The sequence below is a fragment of the Hemicordylus capensis genome, chromosome 5 (genome assembly GCF_027244095.1).
Source record: "Hemicordylus capensis ecotype Gifberg chromosome 5, rHemCap1.1.pri, whole genome shotgun sequence".
Lineage (NCBI taxonomy): Eukaryota > Metazoa > Chordata > Lepidosauria > Squamata > Cordylidae > Hemicordylus > Hemicordylus capensis.
Window position 1 is genome coordinate 254,995,244 of NC_069661.1, and position 19,277 is coordinate 255,014,520.

At 46.3% G+C, this 19,277-nt stretch overlaps 1 protein-coding gene across 8 annotated transcripts in view; it reads left to right on the plus strand.

Moving 5' to 3' along the window:
* Positions 1-19,277, plus strand: part of IL15RA (interleukin 15 receptor subunit alpha) — a 73,706-nt gene extending 54,429 nt beyond the window's left edge. For all 8 annotated transcript variants that reach the window (XM_053257978.1, XM_053257977.1, XM_053257980.1 and 5 more), the window contains 4 exons: positions 2,023-2,058; positions 4,524-4,584; positions 9,920-10,566; positions 18,765-19,277. In XM_053257978.1, coding sequence (XP_053113953.1) covers positions 2,023-2,058; positions 4,524-4,584; positions 9,920-10,085 — 263 coding nt within the window. In that variant the 3' untranslated portion in view covers positions 10,086-10,566; positions 18,765-19,277. The remainder of the gene's footprint in view (positions 1-2,022; positions 2,059-4,523; positions 4,585-9,919; positions 10,567-18,764) is intronic.

Sequence of the window (19,277 nt, forward strand, 5' to 3'; positions counted from 1 at the left end):
AAAAGTGCAAACGCCTGGTGAAACAGATGGGTCTTAAGAAGGACCTTAAAAGCAGCCAGGGAGGGAGCTGAATGAATCCGGATGAGGGGGAGAGTGTTCCAAAGAAGAGGGGCAGCCACAGCCTATATAATACCTTCACTGTCATGCAACTCCCTTTGTGCGATTTTTGCACTTGTGCAACTATGCAACAATCTGCCACACACATAAGGTGTCGTATGTCAACCATAATTTGTAACCACTCTGGTCTAGTATAAATGGTGTTCAAATCCTTGCTACATTGAGAAAAGGAACCCATCTTTCTAAAAAAAATCAACTTCTGTTACACTCAAAGCTGCTTTAATTTGTGATGATAACTTGTCCTGTATTAAGATCTCCCATATTTACTGAAACCATTTTCTTATTCCTCCTGGTCTACTCCTTTTCCAAATAGTGATCATCTTCAATTTTGCTGATATGAACATAACACAGTTGAGTCCTCCTGCAAATTTGAGATTTTAATTTCTCTTATACTACTACAACAAATATTTATATACCGCTCTTCAACCAATATCCTCAAAGCAGTTTACATAGAAAAATAAATAATACATAAATAAGATGGTCCCCTGACCCCAAAGGTTTCACAATCTACAAAGAAACTTCAGGTAGACAGGGGCGTATCTAGGGTGGGGCAGGCAGGGCACATGCCCTGGGCGCCACTTGAAGGGGGGCGCCATTTCTTAAAATTAATTTTTTTTTAAAGGCTGCCAAAAACAAAATGGCCACCGTGCATGCTCAAATGGCTTCTGTGAGGCCCTAGGCCATACCAGGCCTCACAGAGGCCATTTGAGCATTCGTGGTGGCCATTTAGGTTTAAGCTGCCATTTTAAAAATATATATATATATTTAAAAATGGCCACTGCACATGCTTAAATGGTCCCTGTGAGGCCCTAGAGGCCAGCAGGGGGAGGGGGAACCTTTGCAGACCCCCCCCCCCGCCTTTAGGAAGCCCCCTGAAGGGGCTACAGAGATAGATAGATAGATAGATATAGATATAGATATAGATAGATATAGATATAGATATAGATATATAAAATAAGTCACTGTACACATATTCAGATATGTGACTTGTATGTGACCTTCAGACTTGTATTTTTCCGCTGATATTATGGTAAAGTTATCTGAAAGATGGGTGTCAGATGTTTGGACAGGGGGCGCAATTTCAATGCTTGCCCTAGGCGCTATTTTCCCTAGATACGCCTCTGCAGGTAGACACCAGCAACAGCCACTGGAGGGATGCTGTGCTGGGATTGGATAGGGCCAGTTGCTCTCCCCTTGCTAAATATAAGAGAATCACTACTTTTAAAAGGTGTCTCTTTGCTCAGTTAGCAGGGGTCGTTATGTCATTAAATAAAACTATCTCCAGTTTATATGGTACAACACTTCCAATTACATCTTTTATATATTGCAAGAGACTGAAAACTGAACATATGAGACTACCTATGAGACTAACATATGAACATATGAGACTACCTTATATCTCAAGTCAGACCATAGAGCCTCACATTATCTACCTTAACTGTCAGTGGCTTTCAGAGTCCCAGATGGAGGCCCTTCCCAGCACTTCTGCCTGAAAACCCTTTAACCAGAGCACTGAACCTGGGAAGTGGTGGCATTTAAGAACATAGGGAGAGCCCTGCTGGATCAGGCCAAAAGTCCAACTAGTCTGGCATCCTGATTTCCATAGTAGCCATTCAGATGCCTCTGGAAGCCCACAAGCTGGAGATGAAGGCGACATCCTTCTCCCTATGATAGTCAGTGGTCTGTTGCATCCAAAACCAACTCCCCACCTCACTTTGGCTTCTGAGTTTTCCCTTCTGCACACCCTCAGATTTATCGGCCCACTGTGAAGGCTAGAAATTTTTTGAAAAGAAAGTGCTATTATCAAAAGGCCGGCTTCTATACTCCATGCTAAGTTTCCCTCTTGCTCAAAACTGCAGAATACACACTTTTACATGCGTAATATTCCTTTCCATTCTGTTACAGGATCTCCTGGCATTCGGATTGCGTTCACTTGCACAGGTAAGGAATTGTTCCGGGTTTAGATAGTGTCTCTCTGAATGGAAGAGACTGATTTAAACTGAACTTCCAATGGTACAGAATGCAGCCACCAGACAGCTAGCTGCTGGAAGATGATTGGAGCCTAGGAACATAGGAAGCTGCCATATAAGGAGTCAGACCAATACTAGGTCAGTATTGTCTAGTCCAGGCCTGCACAACATATGGTCCGGGCGCCGGATCTGGCCCGTGGGGACTTTTTTTACTGGCCCCCAAGTATCCTGCAGAATCATAGGAGCTGGAAACTGCCTTACAGCACCATCCTGTGTGTGCTTATTTGGAAGTACAGTGTACCCAGTGAGCATGCCTATGATTGCCGCCTGAAAGTGACAGCAATTTAGGGAGGGGAGGGAAGAGGACAGAGCATTTATTTCAGCCTGGCTGCACTGCGGGTACCCCACTGACTCGACAGGAATAAGGCCTATTTTCTGGCCATTATCCTTGGTTAAACATTATGGATCTCTTAAGGGGGGGAGGGATCAACCAGTAACTAAAACTGCTTTCATTAAAATGTTAAATGATAATTTTAATATAATGATTAATGTGCTGAAAACCACCACAAGACCAGCTCTCCTCACTCCAGCCTTATCCCAACTGCACAGGTTGCCTGTTCATTTCCAGGCTACATTTAAAGGGCTAGTATTACCCTTTGGAACCAGCGAGCCACTGTGACAAGGGATGATGGGAGTTGTTGTTCAACAAGACCTGGGGCCCCAAGTCAGGAACCCCTGGCCTAGGAAACAGAATGCGGGGCAGTGGGGGGCAGGTCTGAGTTTCACATATTGATTTGGACTCAGCAGCTTGTAATTTTGACTGCTGGTCAACCATTCTGGTTTGGATCTTGTTTAATTATTATAATAACTAGTATTTTTAAGCCCGTTATGATAACGGGCACTAGCTTTCTATCCCGTCTTTTCTGTCTCTCTCTCTCTTTCTGTCTCTTCCCCCCACCCTTGTCCCCTCTCTCTTTTTGTTTTTTGTTTTGTTGTTGTTCTCTGTTTTTGTTCTTCCTTATTTTGCTTTTACTTTTTTTGGGGGGGGGGTGGATGAATAACGGCCAAAATGGCCCATGAGAAGGTGGCCGCCCCCGCCTATCGCCCTCCCGCGCACCCAGCTGCCGGAGCCCACCTTACCCGCTCCAGCCCGAAGGAGAAGAGAGGAACTCGGAAACAGAGCTATTCTCTGTGTTAAGCTGCTGCATATACTGTCGCAATGGACGCAATAGGCGTCCTTTGCGTCCATAGCGGCAGTTTGAGCAGTGACTTAGCACAGAGAGGAGCTCTGCTCGTGAGCTCCTCTCTTTTCCCTCGGGCTGGAGCGGGTAAGGTGGTCTTCAACAGCTGGGAGGGCGATAGGCGGGGGCGGCAACCTTCTCATGGGCCATTTTGGCCCTTAATCTTTTTGGGGGGGGAGCGGGGAAGGTGATTTTGGGCAGCTGGGAGGGCGGGTGAGCAGGCGGCGGTTGCGGCTGTGAGCGGGCGGGAGCCTCGTTGGCGGCTTTGCCGCCACCTCGCCCAGCTTCATTTTGGGCAGCTGGGAGGGCGGGTGAGCAGGCGGCGGCGACGGCTGTGAGCGGGCGGGGGCCTCGTTGGCGGCTTCGCCGCCACCTCGCCCAGCTTCCCTGTCCCCCGTCTCGGTCTTCCCCCGCCGCCATTGCCCTCGCCTTTTTCAGGGCGGCCGCTTCTGGTTGCCTCGGCCTCCTCTCGCCGTGCCGCAGCTCATGGCCGAGGCGGCAGCTCTGCCGCCACCTCAGCCACTTTCCCCCGCCGCCACACACCGGCTAATGGCCGCCCGTGGCTGTGGGACACTGGTGTCTGAGGTCCTGTGTCCCTTGGGCTCTTCTGGGCCTGTGCTTCGCACAGGCCCAGAACAGCCAAGGGAGGCAGGGACGCAGATCCCCAACGTTCCAAAGCCATGGCCACTCACTTAGCCTTTTATTATATAGGATTAACAGACTGGCAACTTGGTGAATTGGCACCAGATGGTCTGCAGCAATTGCAGGTGACCGTGTTTTACCGCCGTCCCCTGAAAAGCTACACCAGTTGATTTCTCCCTAATAAGCCTCTATTAAAGGGACAAGAGCAGACCAGGTTGGGTGTGTGTGTGTGTGGCCAGTTGGCAGCTATACCATACTTAGTCCGAGTTCCCACTAAACGTCCAAGCCCTCAGGTCTACACTTGCCTTTCCATAAAGCTCAGGTTTCCCCCCAAAGTGACCTGGCACTTGCCCTACAGAAGTTGCCTTGCTTGTGAATATTGTATTGTATATATACACCCTTCCATGCAGAATGTTCGTGAGCCTTCCATGATGTGATGTTCAGCCCAGCCAATAGCCAGGACCAATTGCAAGGCAGGCTAATAGGGGAGACTAGCCGTTTGGGGCCTGTTACATATAACAACTTTCATTGTCTTTCCCTCCTTTGTTTGCAGTGGTGCCTTTCATCGTCATCATCTTAGGCTTGTTATTGTGGTGTTTCTATAGGAAAAACAGGTAAGTTTTTTTTTCCTGGTACTTCACAAAGTGGTTGCAAGTTCAGGACAACTTTTGCAGGATCAGATAGAGAGCCGGTTACTCCTTGAGCCGAAGACTGACATGCTGACATACAACAACAACAACAATAATAACAAATAATAAAATTAATAATAAACTTTATTTGTTAGCCACCCCATAACAAATTGTTCTCTGGGTGGCGCACAACAGAGAATTAAAACATACAATTAAAACACACAACACATTAAATTATAACAGACAGAAAAGAAGAAAATAAAATACAAAATACAATACAAAGCAGCTTAAAAACCCATTTTAAAATTAGTTAAAAATCAGATCAATTTGAAAAGCAGAATTTAAAAGGCCTGGGTGAACAAAAAGGTCTTTACCTGGCATCTAAAAGAACTAAGTGATGAAGCCAGGTGAACCTCACTTGGGAGGCTATTCCATAAATGGGGTGCAACCACCTAAAAAGCTTCTTCCAGGTAGCCACCCACCTCACCTCATTTGGCAGGGACACCCAGAAGAGGGCCTCCAGAGAAGATCTTAAGGTCCCGATTGGGACAGATGGAGCAAGGCACTCCCTCAGGTAACCCAGTCCCAAGCCATTTAGGACTTTAAAGGTTGAAACAGCACTTTGAATTGGGCCCGAAAATGGACTGGGAGCCAGTGCAGCTGATGAAGCACGGGCATCATCTGACTGGCAAACATCCAGTCCCAGTTAATAATCTTGCAGCCCTATTTTGTACCAGCTGCAGTTTCCGTACTGCTTCTAAAGGCAGCCCCACGTACAATGCATTGCAGTGATCTAAGCGAGAGGTTACCAGAGTGTGGGTAACTGTGGCCAAGCTATCTCCGTCTGGGTACGGTCGCAGTTGGCCTGTCAGCCGAAGCTGATCAAAGGCACTCCGAGCCACAGAGACTACTTGAGCCTCTAGTGGCAGTGCTGGACCGATGAGCACCCGCAAACTGCGAACCTGGTCCTTCAGGGGGAGTGCAACCCCATCTAGAACAGGGTGAACATCATTCACCCGGGCAGAGGAACCACCAACCATCAGTACTTCAGTCTTGTCTGGGTTGAGTCTTGGCTTATTCACCCTCATCCAGTCCATTACTGCATCCAAGCACCGATTCAGGAGAGTCACTGCTTCACCTGCATCTGTTGAAAAAGAGAGATGCAACGGAGTGTCATCTGCATATTGATGACACCACAGACCACATCTTGGGATGACCTCTCCCAACGGCTTCATGTAGATGTTAAACAGCATAGGGGAAAGAATAGAACTCTGTGAAACCCCATAGCATAAAGGCCAAGGAGTTGAACAGTAAACCCCTAGCATCACCTTTCGGGAATGGGCCTCGAGGTAGGAGCGGAACCACCTCCAAGCAGTGCATCCCACACCCAGCTCAGCCAGCCTATCCAAAAGGATACCATTGTCAATGGTATCAAAAGCCGCTGAGAGATCCAAGATAATTAACTGGGTTAATTCCCCATCTCTCTCTCTCTCTCTCTCTGCATAGGTCATCCCACAGGGCAGCCAAAGCAGTTTCTATTCCAAAATCAGGCCTGAAGCCTGATTGAAAAGGATCTATATGATCTGTTTCCTCCAGGAGTGTCTGAGCTGCTCAGCCACTACCAGCTGACCAATTAATTTCAGTAAAGAAGCCAGAAAGCATTCAAGAGCAGCTGAGCTGCTAATCAGGTCTTCCTGCAAATCTTGTCTCTGACACAGACTCCCAGGTGGCTTTGGGCAAGCCATTCCCTCTCAGCTTCAGTCATATGGTGCACTTTATTACAGTCATTGACCCAACAACACAAAAACGGTATAGAATGCAGAAAAGATAATAAAAGTAGTGCCAAAAAGCCCCCAAACAGTATCAAGGTTTTCATAATACCAATAACTGAAGCCAGCTCAGACCTGATCTTACATGTGGCTGCACAAAATTTGACCACACACAGCCTTATAGATGCACAGCGATCAGTAAGAAAGATGTATATCCATCATCCACTCTAATGGGGATGGGGGGGAGATAAAGAGAAATATGAATATCCCTATAAAACAAACAGTATAATAGAATGTGAGTCACACCCTGGCCCCAAGGACAGAACCGGCTAATAATAGGAATTTTTATGGTACCTGCCCTCCAGTACAGCAGATGGGGGTGCATTAAATCATGCGAGGGAAAAGGCTTTTCTCTGGGATGGAGTAGTTAAACTCGTTAAATAGTGGGCTGGTTTAGGGTAATTTGTAAAACTACCAAGAAAGTTTCTTACAGAGATTCGGGCCAGATCACTCTGCTTTTAAGTGTCTGCTATATGTTGTTTTACAAGCCCTTTAGCAGCATCAAGACCCAAAGGTATTAGAAATTGAGGGGAGAATCCATGCTTGCCCAACATAGTATAGAGTCATTTACACCAGCCAGATTGATTAAACGCCGTCTTCAAAAATGAGGTGGGCTAGGCCTTTGGGGCAAAAAATGATTTTGATCCAAAAGTTAAATACATACATCCAAACCTTGGCCTCCACTCTTGTTAGGCCAGCCTCCAACCATAGAATGACATTGGGCACGCATCTAGGGGCCAAGAGTAGAGCACACAAGGATTTTGACTGGACCTTCTCCATTTGTTTAAAAGTGTACAGGGCACAAATAGCAGCACCATACAACAATTGTGAAAGCACCTTAGCCTCATAGACCTTAATTGCAGCTGGTGTGCAGTGGCCACCTCTGTGGAAGAAAAACTTCAAAATGGCAGAAGCACTCTACTGGGCATTAGTTGCAACATGCTCACAGTGGGCCTTCCAAGAGCCATTTTCACTAAAAACCACTTCCAGGTATTTAAAAGTCATCAATCCACCAGACATGCTTCTTAGGTTTTTTAGCAAAGACTATGATCTTCGACTTTGGGGCATTTATGGATAAATGCTCCTCTTTGTAGTATTGAGCTAGCCTACTTAAAGCTCTTCTCATGCCAACGGATGTTCTAGATAGAATACCCGCGTCATCAGCATGAAGCAAAACTGCAATAGATTTACTGGCTAGTTTAGGAGGGTGGAAATCCAGGTTATCCATATATTCAATAAGAGAGTTTCTATAAAGACTGAAAAGGAATGGGGCCAAATTACATCCCTGTTTAACTCCTGTGTGGATACAGACTGGGTCAAATGTCCTTGGGCACTGCACCTCACTCTCAGTGAGGTATTCTCATGCAGCATTTGAATAGGGAGAAACAGCCAACGATCAATAGAGGAATTGGCAAGTTTACTCCACAGACACTCCCTAGAAATGGAGTTAAACGCTGCCTTAAAATCAATGACGGCTGCATACAACGGTGAATACTTTTCAGCCAGATATAATACTAAGGCCTAATCGAGAGTCAACTGACCAGTCCTAAGAGCCCCTGGTGGCGCAGTGGTAGAACTGCCGCCCTGTAACCAGAAGGTTACAAGATTGATCCTGACCAAGGGCTCAAGGTTGACTCAGCCTTCCATCCTTCCGAGGTCAGTAAAATGAGTACCCAGAATGTTGGGGGGCAATATGCTAAATCATTGTAAACCGCTTAGAGAGCTTCCAGCTATAGAGCGGTATATAAATGTTAGTGCTATTGCTATTGCTAAACCCTGCCTGTTCCTCCTTTAGAATATTCTCCTGTTCCAACCAGTCCATGAGTTTAGCATATAGAAGTCTAGAATATAATTTGCTAATGATACTGAACAGACTGATTACTCGATACTTAGAAGGGTCAGAGTGTTGGCCTTTCGTATAGATAGGAACAATCACAGCTGTACCCCACTCCTCCAGGATACAGGTGGTTCAGTCAATATAAGTGAAGAGTCTTGCAAGTACAAGGGCCCACCATTCAACATTCGATTTTAACAATTCAGGAGGTATCTGGTCCAGCCCTGGGGCCTTACCAGATTTGAGTTGGAGCACTAAACTAGTAACCTCCTTGATGGAAACTGAGGGCCAAATCGGTAAAGATTCCAGGTGAAACTATAAGGGCATTTCATCAGGGACAGATGTCCCATACAAAGCCCCAAAAGGGAGGAGAGCTGGTCTTGTCGTAGCAAGCATGACTTGTCCCCTTAGATAAGCAGGGTCTACCCTGGTTGCATATGGATGGGAGACTAGAAGTGTGAGCACTGTAAGATCTTCCCCTCAGGGGATGGAGCCGCTCTCTGGGAAGAGCAGAAGGTTCCAAATTCCCTCCCTGGCATCTCCAAGATAGGGCTGAGAGAGATTCCTGCCTGCAACCTTGGAGAAGCCGCTGCCAGTCTGTGAATACAATACTGAGCTAGATAGGCCAATGGTCTGACTCAGTATATGGCAGCTTCCTATGTCCCCTATGGGTTACCCACACATCTGCAGAGATGTGACAGGCCAGATTCCCTGCCCAAGGAATGGGCAGGTACAATATTCCAAAAGGTGGTAGTGTCATTAATCCTAGATGCAACCCATAATCGCTCCCAGGTTTCCCTAAGTGCAACTCTTTTTCCCCCTTTTATTAGTGCTTTATATTGTTTTTTTCTGATCAAGAATGTGTTGTACCATAATGCAGCTCTTATTGGCCCTATAATTTTAGCAACTAGGGCCTTCTTTGCATTAAGGCAATCTTGATCAAATCATCCACTGATGCCACCTCTACGTCCACTAGGTCTGTTCTTAGCACATTGGGCAAGCAACTGTTGAAATGACTGAATAAGGAACTGGCCAAGTAGCCTGTCACTGGAGTACTCAGTTAGCAGAGTAGCCCAACATTGTAATAAATTGACTGAGTCTCAGTCTTATGGGGGATAATACTTACTTAGCAAGGTTGTTGTAAAGATTATATCAAATTAATAGATGTCAAGTACTTGGGAGAAAGAAATATCAAAGAGAGAAGGATGTAGTCATACTAAACACAGCATGCCTTTAAAATGTGATGGTCGGAACGGATCAGTCATGGCTAACCTGAGGCCTTCCAGCTGCTGGTGAACTACAACTCCCATTATCCCTGCTACAGTTGTGTTGTGGGATGATGGGAGCTGTAGTCAAACAACAGCTAGACCACCTCAGGTTGGCCACTCCTGGAATAGATGATAAAACAAGGTTGTAGATACATGTATTCGGAGAAGAAAATGAATGGGATTTTGTATTATTTTCATCCTGGTATTTGTTTCTTTCTCAAATACATCAATAGGTTAAAAACATGCACAGACCCAACTCCTTTGGGCTCTGTTGCAAATATCTTTAGTGTGTTGAATGTACCAATCCTCCTCCTCCTCCTCCTCCTCCTCCTCCTCCTCCTCCTCCTCCTTCTTCTTCTTCTTCTTCTTCTTCTTCTTGTTTTACACAGGGATATTCCAGGAACAGTTCCCCCTCTGGAAGAAATTCCAATGACTTCAAAGGGGTCAGAAGAAAGAAGCCAGATGATCGCAACCGCCAGTTATTTGGATGATCAAGGACCCTGCAGAGAAGGTGATCAGGCATTATTGCCCCAAGATGTTCCTTCCACTGGCTGAAGATACCATTGGGTGAAACATTAAGATGTCCTTGATACTTGAAGAGGAGGAAAACCAGCAGAGCAGAAAGTTGTCAGGTAGTCAGTGCTCAACTTCAGGCTGTAAACTGAACTGATTGACCATCACAAAGTATTTCAAAGGAGGCCTGGGAATTACATGACAGAACCTCACTGCTCTGACTGAGCTTGACCCGTTTCCTTACGTGGATTGAGAACAAAGTGCATTTTGATGTGGGAATTCCTACCTCACTTGGCTGTCTCTCAGGTCTTCTTTTAAAGGGCAGCTTGTTTTCAAAGGAGAATGGAGAAATACAGACAACCAAAAAAGTGCAAGAAGAAAGGGAGCAAGAGGATGAAATTAGGAGTTGAGATGCTGGAGGAAAGGTCCCCTTTGGAGCAGTGATCAGAAGAAGAAAGCTTCACTTGAAGAAAAGGGCATGGCGGAGAAGTGAGTGAAGTCCATTTGGGCTGGAGATGGAAAGGTGAGTGGAAGTAGATCCTTTGTCTCTTTTCCTTTTAGATGCAGTACACGGGGGTCCCAGGCAGTGGTCCTTCTAAGTTATTTCTTCTCCGTGCAGAATGAGTTTTGTTCTGGGCAGCAGTATCAAGGCTGGGTGTGCACACATGTATTCAGAATGGGGCCTTCCTGATTCAGCGATTCCTGAGCACGATCTAAAACGAACTGAGTGGACATCCAAAAACTTGTGAGCACGCACATGTGCGCACGCCTTAGAGGGAACAGTGTTCCCAGGTCCAAAGCCCAAGAGAGAGGGCCATATCTGCTTTGCATGCAGAAGGTCCCCAGGTAGAGCTGGGCAATATCTGCCTGAATCCCTGGAGAGCCACTGCCAGTTCAGTTTGACTCAGTTCAGCTTTATTTTATTTTATTTTATTTTATTTTATGTATTTATTTCATTTATATTCCACTCTACCTCCAAGGAGCCCAGAGTGGTATACATGGTTATGTTTATCCCCACAACAACCTTGTGAGGTAGGTTAGGCTGAGAGATACGTGACTGGCCCAGAGTCACCCAGTGAGCTTCATGGCTGAAGGGGGAGTTGAACTCAGGTCTCCCCGGTCCTAGTCCAGCACTCTAACCACTACACCACACTGGCTCTTTAATGTGGGTTACTGACATTAGCATGATTGTGTGAACCCAGGCCAAGGTGGGCATCTCAGATTCATCTCAGGCCATAAACCACCTTGGCATAGGTTTACACAATCACGCTAATGTTGGCAACCGACATTAAACCTGGATTCAAACAATCGTTTGGACCAGGACTTTAAGGCAGCTTCCTGTGTTCTACGCAGGGCTTCTAGACCATGCAGAGTCGGTTAGGAGTAATGTTCTGTGCAGAGTTGTACAGAAGAGGGAGTTCTGCCAGGGGTGGGCAGATCTCAGCTTGCGGGATCACCTTCTGCTTTTTACTAGGATCCTGAAGTTCACCAAGCAGATCCAGGTGCAAAATAGTGGGTGAGATAACCTGCACTCTGGGATAACCTGCACACCCAAGTACCGATCTCCATCCCCATGACTGCAGATCAGTAGTGGCCCGTCCTAATGAGCCAGGGGTGCCAAATGAGACACAGCTGCCTCTGGTTCCCGGCAGTGTCCCCATCTCGCCCCAGCATTAACGAGAGCTGGGCTGTCTGCAGGCTGGCCATTTGTCAGGCAGAACTGCACAGTCTGGTTCATCGCTGACCATCCCACACAGTTCTACCTGACGAATGACTAGCCTGCATGGAAGCGTGGCTCTCATGAACACTGGGAGAGAGAGGTGTGACCAGAGCTCCCAGGTGTCAGGGTCTGGCCAACTGCCAGGGAAGATCATGAGACAAAATGGAGCTGCTGAAACTGGATACGGCTCGGGAAGTTCGTCTTGACCGGACTTGGCTGCATGCTGTCAACACAGAGGTTGACGAATGTTGCTTTTCAGCAGTGAGTAGAAGGCTGGTGACGTGATTTATAGTACAAGCCGAGAGCTCCCAGCTGGCAGGAATTCAAGGCTTATCAGCCCTCTGCAAGAGGCGTTTGCTTCTCCTAATAGTCTCCAACTGAGCCCTGCGTCTCGTGACACGCCGCTGTTGTGGGGTCAGCGGGGGTTGGTTGCATAGCTCCTCTTGGGATTGGTCCTGCACGATTTCTGCTGCCTCGGGTTGTTGTGCCTGCTCAGAGTCATTATCCACAGCTGTTTCATGAACACTGACAGCCGGGCTCTGCCCCTCAGACACTCCTGCATCGCCTGGAAAGTTGACAGCTTCCCCTTCCTCCTCGCTGTCGGAGATCGAGGGCGTGACACCAGGCAGCAGAGGCAGCTGTGGCTCGTTTGGTGTCCTCTTGGCTCCTTAGGATGAGCCACTACTGCTACAGATTGGGGATTTGCACACAAAACTATTAAACTGGCCAGGAGAGCTGCACATAGGTGTGACCAAAGGCAACCACTGGATGTGCCCATTTTACAGACAAGGGACACTGAGGCGCAGAGAAAAGCACAAGGCCAGCTGTAGGAGAGAGGTTTTTGTTTTCTTGAAAAACTATGGTCATAATATGTGTATGGGATCGCCATGTTAGTCTTCTGTTGATCCAGTAGGAAAAATGGGTGACCTTTTAGGACTAACTAGATATGTTTACTGTTATTACAAACAAGCATCAGCTTTTGTGGGCAATGACTCTCTTCATTAGATGCTTAGATGGAACTGGAGGAAACACAATGGAAGGGTCAGCTGAAGGCAAATAGAATGTAAACAGACTACGATTTGTAAAGCTACAAGGATAAAACATCTGAAGTTGAGTGTTTATAATGTAAGCAATGATGGTTGTTTTGTTTCAATCAGGGAAACACACACACACCCCATTTCCATAGCCCTAATACCCATTATTCGCAGATTTGCTAATTGTTTCATTGTAAACAATGAATTTGCTAATGTAAACAATGAAGGTTTTAATCTGCAGGGACATCGTGTCAGTGGCCTATGGGGTCACTGGTCTTAGCCAGATCAAATTCTGAAGATACACAGAACATAAGATGATAGAACAGAAGTTGATACAGTAACTTGACTGTATTGAGCAAGATCTTAACAAAGACTATGGTTGAATAGAATTTGAAGAACCCTTCTTATGTGTCTGCCTTCAAATTCTATTCAATGTTTAACCACATCACCAATAATTCACCAAAGAAAATTAAACAACATTGACATATCTTACGGGAAATATCAGGATGTCAAGATAAGCCAATCATTTCCTTTAAAAAACCTACAGATCTGAAGATATATTAGTCAGGAATGAGGAGAGAGAGTGTGTGTGTGTGAGACACACCACATATTTTGCCATGCTCTTCCAATCTTTATTACGGTCACAGAAAATACAGGTAGTCAGGAATAAACCGATAAAGTAAAAGCCAGGAAGTTGCAGGTCTATAGGTTGTTGGGCTGCCAACACTAAATTAGTAGCCATGGCTGTGCTCCCGTTCTCTTGGCATGTGTGGGAGGTCATCGCCTGCCGAATATTAATCGCTGCCACGCAGAACTTGGTGACACTGTAGGTGGCAGCAGAATTGCTGTCGGAGAGCAGCAAAGAGGAGTAAAACTGGTCTGTTTGCTCAGGGTAGCCACATAATAGTGGTAAGATGAGAGAGGGACGGAAGTCCCTGTAAAACTGGCACTGCAGAAGAACGTGTCCTGTTGTTTCTACCTGCCCTGAGCCACAGGGGCACTTGCACTCTGAGATTGGGATCTTCCTAGAGCATCCTTCAAGCACAGCTGAGGGAAGAACATGGCAACGCGTCAGCGTAACAGCCCTCCTGTGCTTTGGGACCGCCAGTTGTGATAGGTATGGCATGGAGGAGCTGATATACCTGAGGCAAGGAAATGAGGACCCTTGCCTATGTCAGATTGGCACTCTGTATCCATAATACGCTGTTTGATGTGTGCCTTGGCCGTGTCGTACCCCAAGTTAAGTAAGTGAAGCAGGGATAGGCCCAGGGACTTTATTTCTTTGCTTCTTGTGATAAGTGAGTTAAATGTGATGTCTTACTAATATGGCTATTAATGGTGAATTTGTCTTTGAATCAGTGTGAAATCCTTAATATTAAGGCCCACTGGGAGTTTCTTGCTCTCTTTCTCTCATTTTAACTGTCTTTCTGAAAGACTAGAATATATTCCAAGCAGTGACACAGTTTACTCTGCATATCCTTTAATTATTTCCAGAGTATCTGGGAAAAGTCAAATTCTCCATTGATTTTTAAAACTTATGTAATGGTGATGCTACAATACATAGTAGAGAATCAGACAGGCACTTCTGTTTAGTTTTCCAAGTACACCTCCACATAGTATTTGGGTATTTCATGAACCCCAGCATACTGAAACTTGTAGTTTTCCAGCATTTTTTGGTCTGGCTAAGTCCACTGCTAAAATAGTTTTTGAAAGATTAAAAGATTAGCGAGCCTGACTTGTATTTTTCAGCTGATATTATGGTAAAGTTATCTCAAAGATGGGTGTCAGATGCTTGGACAGGGGGCGCAATTTCAGTGTTTGCCCTAGGCGCTATTTTCCCTAGATACGCCTCTGTTCCTAGAACCAGTGGAATGCAGGACTATCCCCAGATATTTAAAACAAGGGACCTGTTCAGTCCTGTGCCCCTCTATGAACTAAGAGCGGGATTTGGTCCTTTTGGCAAAGGCCATGATTTTGGTTTTGTGATAATTAAGCTCCAGCAGATCTTCCTTGCAATATTGTACATTTAAGGCCAGCTGGGTTCCCTGAGAGTATTGCTGTATCAATCGCATATAATAGGGTGGAAATGTGGGCTCCTGCAATTTTAGGGGGATGGAAGTCTAAGTTGCCCCACCATTGTATGATGTAGAAGTTGAATAATAGCAGGGCCAGGATGCAGACTTGTTTTACATCCTTTTGTGTAACATTGGCACTAGTGAGATATCCCTGAGGGTTGCACCTTACCTTGAGCGATGTGTCGGTGTGTAGCATACGTATTAAGTATAGCAATCACTGGTCCATTGATGAGGCCTCTAGCTTCTCCCATAATTTAACCCTTGAGATGGAGTCAAAAGCCGCTTTAAAGTCAACAATAGCTACATACAGGGAGGATGTGTTGGAGGAAGAATACTTTTCAACAAGGTGCTGGAGTACTAGGCACTGGTCGATAGTAGATGGGCCCTCTCTCAAGCCAGCCTGCTCCTCCGCCAGCAGAGTTTCTTGCTCCAACCAGTCCCGTAATTTCCAGTGCAGGTGTCTCCCATAAAGTTTGCTGATTGTGTTGAAAAGGCTAATAGGCCTGTCGTTGGCTGGGTCGTTTTTGCTACCCTTTTTACAGATGGGAATAATGATAGCGGTCCCCCAGTCCTTGGGGATGCAGCCATGTTTATCAATGAAGGTCAATAGTGAGGCCAGAATGGGGGGCCACCATTCCAAGTTGTTTTTAATGGCTTCGGGGGGAATCAGGTCCTCCCCAAGGGCCTTCCCAGACCTTAGTTGGGCGACCAGGTTCCTGATCTCAGTTGTTGTCACTGGTGTCCACTCAGCTGTGTCCTTTGTATCTTGCCCGGGCTGTCCGCTTAATGTGGAGAAGTCCTTGTAAAGCTCATGGGAGTGTTTTTCCCAGTTCCCTGGGGGAATGTGACAATCTAGTAGCTTCGTGTTGTTGCTATGGTTACAAATGGTAATGCACCAGAAGGCTGCAAGTAGGGATGTGCAAACAGGTTTGGCGTCGATGGTTCAGAGTCGAACCGAACCATCCCCGGTTCAGTCCAACCCCGGACCAAACACCCCCTGACTGTTTGGGGGTTCGTGGACCTTTTTATTATTATTATTATTATTATTATTATTATTATTATTATTATTATTAATTTTGGGGAATTTTTTTTTTGTTACTTACCCCCTTTGGGGGAGTTGTTGGAGGCAGTGGTTGGGGGGTCCGCAGAGGTTCCCCATCCCCATGCCGGCTTCCCTTACAGCCCAAACCAGCCCATTCGGCCAGCTCTTCAGCCTGTTTGGGCCTTCTCCCTCCGGCGCGGTGGCCATTTTGGAGGCCGCCGCGCCTGCACAATTGGCCTCTGCGTGAACTGAACCGGGCGGGGGGGTCAAGGGGGTGCCGGACCGAACTGGCCTGGTCCATGCACACCCCTACTGCTGAGTCATTGGAATGGGCTGCCTGGCTGAGTCGTGACCTGCTGTCTTTCACAGGTCTGTTTTCTTATGTGCCACTAGTTCTTTGTGATGCCTCTTTTTCTGTAGCATGTCCATCGCTGCAGCAGGGGAATTGCCCGTGTAAGCTGCGCAGCAGAGAAATGACTTGATTATCAAGCCAGAGGTTGCCAGTTCAAATCCCCGCTGTATGTTTCCCAGACTATGGGAAACACCTATATAGGGCAGCAGGAGGAAGATGCTGAAAGGCATCATCTCATACTGCGTGGGAGGAAGCAATGGTAAACCCCTCCTGTATTCTACCAAAAGGAAACCACAGGGCTCTGTGGGCGCCCGGAGTCGACACTGACTCGACGGCACAACTTTAACTTTAAGTAGTCATGAGCTTGACATGTTATTGATTTTATATTGTTCCATATGTGTTTTTATGAAGTGATTTAATTGTAATTTTATTAAATTTTATTTTAGTTTGCCCCTGAAGAAGGCCTTGACTTAAATGTGTTGGGTTAATAAAAGTTTTCACAGCACCATGAAACTTTGCCTCCTTTTTTGTGGTTGTTGGAGCTGGCCTAGTTGTTATCATTAACTGAGGGAGGGCAGGATGCCACCTTGTTTGGAGGCGGCAGTGGTTAGACCACTTCTTAAGAAGCCCACACTGAATCCCCTAGTGATGGATAATTATAGGCCAGTCTCCAAACTCCCGTGGTTGAGTAGGATGATTGAGAGGGTGGTGACCAACCAGCTCCAAGCAGTTTTGGAGGAAACTGATTATCTAAACCCATTCAAACTGACTTTAGGGTAGGCTATGGGGTTGAGACATCTTTAGTTGGCCTGATAGATTACCTTCACCAGGGAACAGACAGAGGGAGTATGACTCTGTTGGTTCTTTTGGATCTCTCAGCAGCTTTCGATACCATCGACCATGGTATCCTTCTGGATCGCCTGAGGGATTTGGTGATAGGAGGCACTGTTTTCCAGTGATTCTGCTCCTATGTCTCAGGTAGATTGCAGATGGTGGTGCTTGGTGACAGTTGCTTGTCTGAGAGCTACTATATGGAGTCTCTCAGAGGTTCATTCTGTCACCAATGCTTTTTTAACAACTACATGAAACTGCTGGGTGAGGTCATTGGAGGATTTGGTGCTGGGTGTTATCAATGATGGCACCCAAATCTATTTCTCATTGTCATCAATATCAGGAAATGGCGTTAGCCCCTTAAGTATCACAGGCAGTAATGGACTGGATGAGAGACAATAAACTGAAGCTGAATCATAAGAACAGCCCTGCTGGATCAGGCCCAAGGCCCATCTAGTCCAGCATCCTGTTTCTCACAGTGGCCCACCAGATGCTTCTGGAAGCCACAGGCAGGAGTTGAGGGCGTGCCCTCTCTCCTGCCATTACTCCCCTGCAATCAAGATGGGGGTGCTCATTGTTGGGGGTCATAATATGCATCCTGTTCTGGACATCCCCCAGAAAGAACAAGGCCGTAGCTCAGGAGTGCTCTTTAACCTGGCTCTCACCCTAGTGCCTCAGGTTGAGGCTGTAGCCAGGAGTGCTTTTTACCAGCTGCACTTGATTCAACAAATCTGCCCATTCCTGGAGGAGAATGACCTGGAAACAGTGGTACATCAGATGGTAACCTTCAGGTTGGACTGCTGCAATGCGCTTTATGTAGGGCTGCCTTTGTACGTAGTTCAGAAACTTCAGTTAATCCAAAATGTGGCAGCCAGATTAGTCTCTGGGGGTATCCCGGAAAGACCACATTATGCCTATTCTTGAGCCATTGTATTGGCTGCTGCTATGTTTCCAGGCAAAGTACAAAGTGCTGTTTATTACCTTTAAAGCCCTGATGGCTTGGATCCGGACTGCTTGAGAGAGTGCTGTTATCTACAGGATCCCCACCACTCATTGAAATCATCAGGAGCAGTCCGTAAGGAGAGCTGGTCTTGTGGTAGCAAGCATGACTTGTCCAGCAGGGTCTGCCCTGGTTGCATTTGAATGGGAGACTAAAAGTGTGAGCACTGTAAGATCTTCCCCTCAGGGGATGGAGCTGCTCTGGGAAGAGCAGAAGGTTCCAAGTTCCCTCCCTGACAGAGATGCCTGCCTGCAACCTTGGAGAAGCTGCTGCCAGTCTGTGAAGACAATTCTGAGCTAGAGAGACCAATGGTCTCTCAGTATACGGCAGCTTCCTATGTTCCTATGTCTTTGGTTGCCACCAGCTCATCTGCTGGCGACCTGGGATCAGGCCTCCTCTATTGTTGCCCCTGGGTCGTGGAATGTGCTCCCCTTGGACATGAGATGATTATCGTCCTTGGAGGCCTTCAAGAGAGCCTTAACGGTCCATCTTTTTAGCCTGGCTTTTAATGATATCTAGTTTTAATTTTAATCTGGTTTAAATGTGTTTTTATTATTGTAATGGTTTTATTATGTGTGTTTGATTTTAATGTAAACCAACCTGAGTTGTTTTAGGAAGGGTGGTATATAAATCAAATAAATAAATAACACTCTCTGGTCTCTTTCAGGTGAAATGAATGACAGAATCATCCAGCCAGAATGAAGATACCTTGGGACAGAACTGTCATCTGGTTGGGGTGATAGTGTTGTTTTGCGATCTGAAGGGAGAAGGAAGACTGAGTCGAGGCAGTACTGATTACTGATGCTGTGTTGGTTTGTTCATCTCTTGAACTGAAATAGCTGTTCCAGGGTCAGGAAGACAAAAGGTACGATTTGCCATGACGTCCTGAGCAAACCCCATTGAAGTGAACAAGAGATACGCACGAGTTCTACTGGGCTCTTAAGAACTGTTGGAGATGCAGCTCCTGATGGCATCGTCTCTTAGCACCAGCAGCCCTGTTGGTCACTAGGTTTCATTCTTTCACCTGGAGAGAGAGACTTCCTTTTTCTCCCTCCTCTTTTCCTGTATGTAGCTAGCAACAAGGCATGTAGGCCTTATCTATCTCCCTGATTGATTTCCTTAATAAACTACTTTTTAATTAGAGCGGAATATAAATGTAAATAAATAAACTTCAACTCCA